The sequence below is a fragment of the Leptidea sinapis genome, chromosome 40 (assembly GCF_905404315.1).
Source record: "Leptidea sinapis chromosome 40, ilLepSina1.1, whole genome shotgun sequence".
In the NCBI taxonomy this organism is placed as follows: domain Eukaryota; kingdom Metazoa; phylum Arthropoda; class Insecta; order Lepidoptera; family Pieridae; genus Leptidea; species Leptidea sinapis.
This window is the reverse complement of record NC_066304.1, coordinates 8635810-8646431: the sequence shown is the minus strand read 5'-3', so window position 1 is coordinate 8646431 and position 10622 is coordinate 8635810. Positions and strand designations below refer to the sequence as shown.

Genomic DNA, 10622 nt, shown 5'->3' with positions numbered 1-10622 from the left:
GCACCCCAATATCAGCTCGATCCATTTGACCGCGTGCAACGCAGAGCAGCTCGAATTGTCGGGGACCCAGTGCTCTGTGAACGGCTGGATCACTTGGCGTTGCGTGGAGACGTCGCTTCATTGTGTGTCTTCTACCGCATTTATCACGGGGAGTGTTCCGAAGAGCTGTTCAACCTGATTCCTGCCGCCGAATTCCACCTTCGCCCGACACGACACAAATTAGGATATCATCCCCACCATCTGGATGTGTGGCGATCCTCCACAGTGCGGTTTTCAAGCAGCTTTCTTCCACGTACTACAAAGCTGTGGAATGAGCTTCCTTGTGCGGTGTTTTCGGGACGATACGACATTGGTACCTTCAAAAAAAGCGCGTACACCTTCCTTAAAGGCCGGCAACGCTCTTGTGATCCCTCTGGTGTTGCAAGAGAATGTGGGCGGCGGTGATCACTTAACACCAGGTGACCCGTACGCTCGTTTGTCCTCCTATTCCATAAAAAAGCAACACTTAGCAAACGTAAAGAAGGTACATCAATTCGTTAAAGACCCTTGAAATGGAGATAAGAACTGATAAGAAACTAAGAGCCCATCATTAGCTAGTATATTTCCATACTCTATAAACGTACACAAAAATGGTAAAATATCTAAGTGTGAAATACTTATGAAATATTATTCTTGTTGTTGTTATACTTCTAGAATATTTGCTAAATTTGAAAATAATTTGAATAACCTAAAATTATTTGTTATTATTACATCAATCTACCAATCAGTGTTGCAACAACACAGAATCTTGAGGACGTTACACTTTATTATAATAATATGTAACATTTGTACCCCAATTAGTAATGGTATTGATAATTGATATTCTTTGATAATGTTATCATAATCAGCTTTGTGAAATTTTAATTTTATTATGGTCAAGCATAGAATAACAGTGAAGTTGAGGGGGGGGGGAGGGTGTGGAATGGCTTGGTATTATAATCGAGAGAGGCTTGGGAGATGGTGGAGAGGATAATTAGGGAATGTAGAGAAATGATATGAACGAGGTTAATGATAGTGTGCTGTTGGAAGGTGATCTAAGATAATGCTCATTTGGTACTTTTGACCAAACCAATGAAGTGAGAGTTAAAAGTCGCACCATTAAATTATTATTATTACTATTTAATATATGACAATAAAAAACAACGAAATCTTATAGTTTACCTAATTAATGACACTAAAAAGTAAAAAATAAAATAAAAACTACGTTTAAAAAACCGACGTGCCACAATACTTTTCAGTTTTCGAAGTCGGTTTTTTTAAACTTGGTTTTTTTATTCATGTGGCTCGAGGAAATGACACCATTGAATGTCAAAGGTTATTTTTCTTTTTACATTTACCACTACTTCGGAAAAGGTTGATCTTTAATGAGAAAAAGTGGCAAGATACTCATTGTCACTCTTTAAATCAACATTTACGACTACATCGTTTTACAAATAATTTCAATAACAATACTTATTATGTAAAGTAATGCAACAAAAATATTCAATACCTTACAGGGGTAAGTAAAAATAAAGTAAATGTAAACAAATAAAAACAAACACAAGAGTTGTTGAGTACTGTAAAGGAGTCAATCTACACACACCGTAAATAAATAAGTAGTTATAAATAAAGGTATTATGGGAGAAATTCATTAGTAATTATTAAAAATAAGAACTTTCATATTTTAGACATAAAACATATAAAATATTTTTAAGCTATTAAATTAAACGAGATAAAGTCATAATATCGTAGAGACATATCTATGGGAGGGATGGCGACATCGCGTCCACGAACAATAAGTGATGGTAGGTGGGAGATAGCTCTTTATGAATCATGGATGTACATCAAACGGGCCCGAGTCACAAGTGTGGGACACCAGCTGGAGCGCGCGGTGGTCTACGGACTGGTAAGAAGTTCGTCTGGTATGACGGGAGGGGCGCGGGTGTACGTGACACGTGTGTGACCCCGGCCGCCGCCCTCTGTGCACATACCTAGGCCCCCTCGCTCTTGTGCATATTTTGTTCATAAATCAATTATTGGTTAAGCAAGTACTTGTTCATGGACGTTTCTGTTGTTTTATTCATGAGTGTCATCACCTCACCATTGACGTAAGTGTGTCGTGTTTGTTCGTCAGACTGTCGACACGTCGCCGGCCAGTTTGCGACCCGCACTGACCGGCGGCGCAGGCGTCTCGCGATGGCGGAGGACTCGCAGTGGACCCGGCAGCTGGTGGAGCGACGCACGGCGCGCCACGAGGCCGCCATCATCATCGACAACGTGGTGTACGACGTGAGCGGCTTCCTGGAGGAGCACCCGGGCGGCGCCGACGTGCTGCTGACCAACGCGGGCCGGGACGCGTCGCGCTGCTTCCACGAAGTGGGCCACAGCGAGGACGCGCTGGCGCTGCGGGAGCGCTTCCGGCTGGGCGAGCTGGTGGAGCAGGACCGCTGGCCCGTGCTGGCGCGGCCGCAGGAGGTCGGCGGAGCCGGGCGGCCGCTCACCTGGGCCGCGCTGCTGCACGTGCTGGGTCCGCCGCTGGCCATGGCCGCGCTGGCCACCTGGGCCTACCTCTACGTGCTGTAGGCCCGCCCGCGACGTGCCCGCTGTTACTGGGTGGTGTGACGTCGCCGTGTGGTGCTCGGTCGGCGGGGACCAGTCTGGCGGCTCACTATGTTTTGGAAACTCTTTATAATGGACATTGGAACCTTTGGGACGGTATCGGCAGCGGACCTGCTGCAGGCTATGATTGTTTTATCTGAAGACCTTCTTCATGCTACTGTTTAATTAACAATAAGTATAAGTAATATTTGAATATCTTAATATTTTTTATTTTGTTCAATTATTAAAATTTATTTAAACCTATAACAATTAATAGCCATAAAAACTAATCTTGGAATTAGCAAAAAATTATCCTAAATTGAAATATTTTGTTTTGTTATTAAATACATATTAAATATTTATGTTAAGCAAGTTGTTTTTGTTGAAGGTTGCGTGTGACGTCTTACCGACACACATATTAATGATACCCAGCACTCGGCAGGTTAGCCACAAGGCCACGTGGACCTTTCGCCACTACATACCTATAATTATAGTATGGGCACGTGTACTGACAGTGGGTCAACCGAACGTATTTAGTACAACAGGTATCTTGCAATAGATCTATATTTTAACCAACTTCAAAAAAGGAGAAGGTTCTCAATTCGAATGTATTTTTATGTTTGTCACCTCAGAACTTTTGACTAGGTGAATCGATTTAAATGATTATTTTTTTTGTTCGAAAGCTGGTCCTTCCCGTGTAGTCCCATTGTAATGTGAGGTTTTGACTATGGGATCCATGATAAAGTATCTTTAATTCTTAGGAGAAAATGAACGATACTCAGCCGAATACAAGTGGAACATTTTAAAGAGGAATGATTTTTTATCTAACACCAAATCCTCTTTACAGGACTTAAACAAGAATTTAAGACAAAGTATGCATAAGTATCGTTATTTTAATAGAATTTATCATTCATATTCATGGCTTTTTTGGCAAATTTTAAGACAATATTTATTTTTTAATAATAACAACATTAGTTTGTTTTGTGTCACAGAGCATTGGATTAAGAGTACCTAATGGATTTTATTTAGTATTTATAATTACAAAATTGTAAGCAGATTTTCTAGACAAAATGCAATTCATAGTGGTTCTTTGATAATTGCCAAGGACACACTAAAGTGTAAAGAGAGAAAAGATATTGTATTATTGTCCAATGAACGCCTAATTAAATTATCATGTGTTGAACTGGAGCATCTTATTATTATGTGTTTATTGACCAACACATAGTGATCATGATGAATTTGAAATTATTATGGAACAGGTATTGAAAAAGCTATGTAACTAAACTAACTATGCAGTAATAAATTAATTATAGGGTGATTTCAATATAGTAAGATCAAGATATTCACTAAAAATTCTAAATCTTTTTACATGTTTTGATATGATAAACACTTTTAATGACCAACTCGAATAACTTCTTCATCCAATACTTGCATTGATAATATATACTATAGTAATTGTAACATAGTTGATAAAAAATATTAAATTCACTGACATCTAATCACAATGGGAACAAATTTGTATTAAATACTTAGTCTGACCATAAATACTGTTACAATTAAAAATAAACAAAATATACAAACAAATAAGTACATTTGAATTTGGAATCTTTCATTTTGATATGATTGTTCATTGAGTTTTCTCATTTTGGCGCCACTACAGTACAATATTTTGCGATATTAAAATGGAGTGGGCTGATAAAGTGAACCGAATCGCTGTGATTGCATTACACAAAGTAGGTATGTAGCAAGATGCAATTTTTAAAACTCTCAATACGCTTGGTATTTGTAAAATGTTTGTGTACTGGGTTATTCATTACCTAATAGGTACAATGAGACCTCTGTTTTACGACAAAAAAGATCTGGCCGTCCACGTAGTGTTCGAACGAAAAAGGTGGTCAAAGCAGTAAACTTCGCAATTAGTCGACAAAGTGCAACGTGCATACTATCCGACTTCAGTGATGTTTTGGTGGGGTATAAGCTATGAATGACTGAGCTATACTTTTTTAAAAAAGGTATCAAAACATCGGCACAGGTGTATCAAGATACCATTCTTGAGAACGTAGTGAAGCCCCTTAACAACATGTTCAATAACCAAGAATGATCCTTCCAGCAAGACTCGGCGCCGGGTCATAAAGCTCGGTCTACGCAGTCTTGGTTGGAAACGAACATTTCGGACTTCATCAGAAGTATGAAACTAACGCACAAAAGTAATAAATTTTTATTTTTCTCTGTTTCAGTATTTGTGGCAAGATTAGGTACTTATATATTTAGTTTTTGTCATATTAGCGAATAAATTATTCTCATTGAAGCATGTCAACAAAATAAGGCTCTTATACCATATTTTTCACATTTAATATAATGATCAACAAAGATTAGTAATGTTTATTTGACTTTAATTTTGAATCTCAATATGCTATCCGGATGTTTAAATCACATACCGTAACATTGTTATGGTCAAGTAATAATTATCGTAGTTGAATATTACTCCTTAACGACTTTTATTAGGTAAGGGTGCGATCTGTGGCAGATTTTTCAAATTGTCTTGTTTCAAATTGAAATGTGCTTACGTTAAATGCTGCATTGTGAAATTTGTAGATCTACGCATATTTAGACAAATTATTAATTAGTGTACTTCAGTTTCACTAAAAATAAAATATAACAAGAAAACAACCGACTGCAAAAGAACTAAGAACCACGAGAGGTGAGAGCGGGGCCGTCTCAGCACTGACCAGTCAAAATAGTTTTATGATTGTATCGTTTGACATTTTCCTTGTGGTATTCAACTGTTTAAAATATGTTTATTGGCCACACCTTCCTCTATCTTACACTCTATGCTTATTAGCTCAATATTAAATTAATTTAAATGGGTTATTATATAGTTTATAGAAAAGATTACAGTTCATTGTAACAATCGACGCAAAATGATAGTTTACAATATATACAGATAGATATAGAGTACAATATATTATCTTGAAATATAAAATATCGTGTCACGACGACGTACTACTGAACCGATTTTAATCAAATTTTGCAGTTTATTTTGCACTAATTTAAATTTAAATAAAAATGATATAGTGACTTATTATGTATGGTAATAGTGTCAATGTTAACAAGCATGATCTGTTGAGGGGTTTTTTTTTATGGAATAGGAGGACAAACGAGCGTACGGGTCACCTGGTGTTAAGTGATCACCGCCGCCCACAATCTCTTGCAACACCAGAGGAATCACAGGAGCGTTGCCGGCCTTTAAGGAAGGTGAACGCGCATTTTTTGAAGGTACCCATGTCGTATCGTCCCGGAAACACCGCACAAGGAAGCTCATTCCACAGCTTTGTAGTACGTGGAAGAAAGCTCCTTATGTAGTTTTAACCAATTATTACAAATAAGTAGGGAAAATTAATATTATTTATGACCTGCACTTTTCCTTACTCTGCATATTTGACCGGGGAGGAAAACAATAAAATCTATAAATTAAATATATTAAAATATATCCTTACATCAAGTAATAGCGTCTCACTTGTTTTATTTGATATTAATTCATTTTTAACCGACTTCAAAAAAGGAGAAGGTTCTCAATTCGTCGGTATTCATTTTTATGTTTGTTACCTCAAAACTTTCTACTGCGTGAACCGATTTTGATAATTCTTTTTTCTTTTTATTTGAAAGCTTGTGCTTCCCTGTATTTTGTGGTCCTATTGTAATTTGGTCCAGTTCTGACAATGGCATCCATGAGAAAACAGGCCAACCGATTTCGATGATTATTTTTTTATTGGAAAGGATATACTTCAAAGATAGTTCGGTGAGAGTTTGGTTAGGTTCTGATTACGGAATCCATGACAAAGTAGCGAACTCTTCAATTCTTAGGAACATATTAACGATACTCGGCCGAATCTTTTTTATGCTATCCGGATATTTAAGTCATCCACCATAACATAGTTATGGTCAAGTAATAATTGTCGTAGTCGAATATGATGATCAACTCCTTAACGACTATTACAGTAAGGGTGCGATCTGTGGCTGAATTTCTGTCTGTAATCAAATTGCAAAGCTTTTACGTTCATTGCTGCATTGAAAAATTTAGTATTGAGTATAAAATTTAGTATTTAGTATTCCAAAAATAACAATAATCGCAACTAGAATTAGATTAATTAATAAGATTGTATAAAAATTCGCAATTATATTTTTTACCTTTTTAGTGCGTATTATATCTATTGTTTTGGAATAGTGTTATTGAAGTCGGTTGTTTTTTTCTTAAATTATTTTTTTGAACTTTAAGTTAAGGTTGACAAAGGATACTTTGTATCTGACACCTAGATATAAGCGACAGATAGCTAATTTATTAGCTTTTAATGTACATCAATACTTACTACTTCTGGAGTAAATTATATATATACGTACAAATATACTTTTGCCGCAGAAACGTATATGTTCCACATAGGACATTTTGAAGTATGCCGCTATTGACGAAAAAGTACTAACGAATCATGTCCCGTTGGTTACGTTTTCTTTATTATAGCTTTAATTGATTTTAAAGGTATCGCTCATCTCTTATCATGTTATCTGGCGCGATATATGATTGGCCCATTGCAATTGTAATTTATTATAATTATAATGGCAACAGGTCAGTGCATCTTTTATTATTTTGTTTATTCTTTAGTAATAATAATATATCTATTTTCCTCATAAAAAATCTTACACTAATACAGTAGATATATGTGTTTTTCTTGTTCCGGTTAAAACTAAATAATTTATGTTAATATAAGTTGAGTCTAAACGACTAATTTTAAATAAGTTGAGACATTAATTCCTTTTTTGGGCGATGTATATGCTTTTACATAATCCCAGATAATGTACAAAAAAAAATGTGTTACGAAGCTCAAATTAATTGTTAAAACTTTTATGTGGTAAATAAGGTAAGGTTATTATTACATAATTAACTTTCTTAGTGATACCACAGGTTGGGAATGAAGCAACCGCCCTCCGGCTATATAAATAATAATTTTTATTATGAAATTTTATTGTAAAGGGAAGAAAGAAGCTCGCTGAAGTTAAAAGAAGTTTCTTGCGCATTCTTGTCAGGTCTGAGACATTCATTGTCGAATGGTTTGGAATGTTTGACGTTGATAAGTGCTTTAACTTAAATCCTACTTTGAATAACAATAATGGAAATTAAATTTAATTCAATATAAATTAAAATATAATTTATAATAATAATAGCCAACACCTAAATTTATAAATGTATACTTCTTTGGAAAGCCGGAAGGTAGGGCTGAGATTTTCCCAGGGTTGTAAGAATGTTTAGTATGTATCGATGTACCTAAATGACCTGTCGTTCTCACTCTTTGCCTCAGGTGGAAATGACGTCCGTCACACACAGTTGATTTTATATGAATTACGCTTTGTTGGGTTATTTTTTGTAATGTTTTACTTTACCGCGGGAACCCGTTACTTTTTTTTATTTAAAAGTAAGGTACGAGACGAGCAGGACGTTTAGGTGATGGGAATTAATACGCCCTGCCCATTAGAATGCAGTGCCGCTCATAATTCTTGAACAACACAAAAATTCTGAGTGGCACTACAATTGCGCTTGTCACCTTGAGACATAAGATGTCAAGTCTCATTTGGCCAGTAATTTCACTAGCTGCGGCGCCCTTCAGACCGTAACACATTAATGCTTACACATTACTGTGGAGGCTTTTAATTGGCCCATATGTAAACATGTAGATATAATATGTATTAACGGCTGTTAGCCACCCTATGAAAATAAAATAAAATTAACCGCTTCATGGCTGAAAAAGACGCCGTTGTTACGTTACGTTGTACTTTTATGGGATTTTTAAATTTTATTATAAGTACACATTGTTTCACCGGAAGTATAAGTTATCAACTTTACAAATTTTACTAAATTAGGTGATTAAGTTGTTGTGTACTAAGCTATATAAGAAAATATAGTTCTTTAGCTTTCCCACTCCCGTGGAGTTCCCACTCTTTAATTTTTGGGATGAAAAGTATTTAAAGTGTTGACCAGCAACATAAGGTATCAAAATGGTAAATTTTACTAATTTAGGTGGATAAGTTGTTGTGTACTAAGCTATATAAGTCACTATTGTATTCTTTAACCCACGGGAACTCTTTAATTTTCCGGGACGTGAAGTATCTAAGATGTTGACCGGCAATATAGGGTATCAACATATATAATATGTGCGTAAGTTGTTGTGTACTACGCTATATAAGAAATATAGGATTTCAACCGCCCTACAGGAATTTAATTTTCCGGGATAAAGGGTATCTGAGATGTTGACCAGGGGTGCAAGGTCATCATCATGCAAAATTTCTATTAAATCGGTTCAATAGTTTCAGAGATTAGCCCGTACAAACAGACAAATAGATAGAGAACAAAAAATTTGGAAAAAAAAAATTTTGGGACTTTTTCTATTTCTCTTCTTACATCCCCCTGAATTGGTTTTGCGAACATTTTTCTGTGTACAGATCTATATAGATATTTATTATAAGTAAAAAGATAAAACATTGCTGTGCCCTTGTAGGGCGTCACATATTGTGTACCTCTCTAATGTAACCACCCTTTTGTAATAATGTGACTTGAAATAAAAATATTGTCATTTGGTTTGAACCCTAACTTGCAAGAATATATTATAGAGCTCAATCTTCTGATTTGATAAATATTATGTTCCGATTACCGACGAGGCACTGTTATCAAAGTATGGTAACAAGAGGTCGGCTTATGACGTGGGGCTCTTTAACAGCTAATGTTACATGTTTTACAGAGTATGCTGTAAGGAATAGTAGTGAGGCTTGGTACCTACCTAATGTGACAATCACCAGCAGGCACCAGGCTGCTTTATGTAATATATATAATTGAGTATACATTGTACCTCACTTATAGTAAGTGAAACGTGTACTTTGTGTTCATTTTTATTCATAATATTGAAAACAGGTCGGATCTTAATTAGTGTGTAGACTGTAGAGTAATGTAAGTGATTGTTAACTTAGAACCGTGCTTTGGGCAACCCCATTGTGACAACTCACAGGGTTGTAAATGAGTGTCACTTCCGACATGCACTCTGCAATGTCCCTCGACTGCCACCTGCCACGAGATGGCACTGCAGTCACACTTCAGTCCGCACTCTGCAGTACATCTACAGTACACAACACAGGTGACTGATGTGGGACATAAAGATTATGCAATCTGCATCACTTAGTTAAGTTGATCGCAGGCGAGGCTGGTGGTGGGGACTGAGCGCGAGTGGGGGGGTGCCGTACCGGCCCCGCCGCTGCGCCTGAGTCGCCCTCATTCGTCGCGTTCGCCGGCCGAGGAGGTACGTGTACGTGGTGCCACGCGGTCCGCGTGTCTGTTGAACATTGAACTGGCACTGATTAGCGCCGCGTCTGATAGCACTACTAGTTATCTGAGTCGACCGGTATATTAACAGTCGAGTAGCGGGCGCGAGGCCAGTAGTGTCGCGCCATGACCGCGGGCGCCAGCAAGCAGTTCTCGCGCGCCGAGCTGGCGGGCCGGTGCCGCGCGGACGACGCCGTGTTCGTGATCGACAACGTGGTGTACGACGTGACCGGCTTCCTGGACGACCACCCGGGCGGCCACGAGGTGCTGCTCAACGCAGCCGGCAAGGACGCCACCGAGGAGTTCCACGACATCGGCCACAGCCTGGATGCCAAGGAGCTCATGAAGAAGTACGCCGTGGGCGAGGTGGTGGAGGCCGAGCGCCGCCAGGTCCGGGACCGCACGTTCCGATGGGAGGACGTCAGCCAGGACGCGCCGCCCGGCTTCCTCGACACCTGGAAGTTTCCGCTGCTGCTGGGGCTGCTGATGACGCTGCTGTACACCTTCCTGTTCGGTCAGTAGCCGGCCGCAGCCCGCCAGTTCGGAACCATTACTCATCAATGTTGTGTTCTGTGATAGAGATATTATTATGTCCGCGACAGACGTTGTACTTTATGAATTACTAATAACTATGTAGATGACAGCA

At 38.1% G+C, this 10622-nt stretch overlaps 1 protein-coding gene across 1 annotated transcript; it reads left to right on the top strand.

Annotated features, from left to right (window-relative positions):
• The first annotated feature begins 2214 nt into the window (after positions 1 to 2214).
• On the top strand, positions 2215 to 2601 carry LOC126976299 (cytochrome b5-like). The gene has a single exon (XM_050824569.1). The coding sequence runs from the start codon at positions 2215 to 2217 to the stop codon at positions 2599 to 2601; it is 387 nt and encodes a 128-aa protein (XP_050680526.1).
• The last annotated feature ends 8021 nt before the right edge of the window (positions 2602 to 10622 follow it).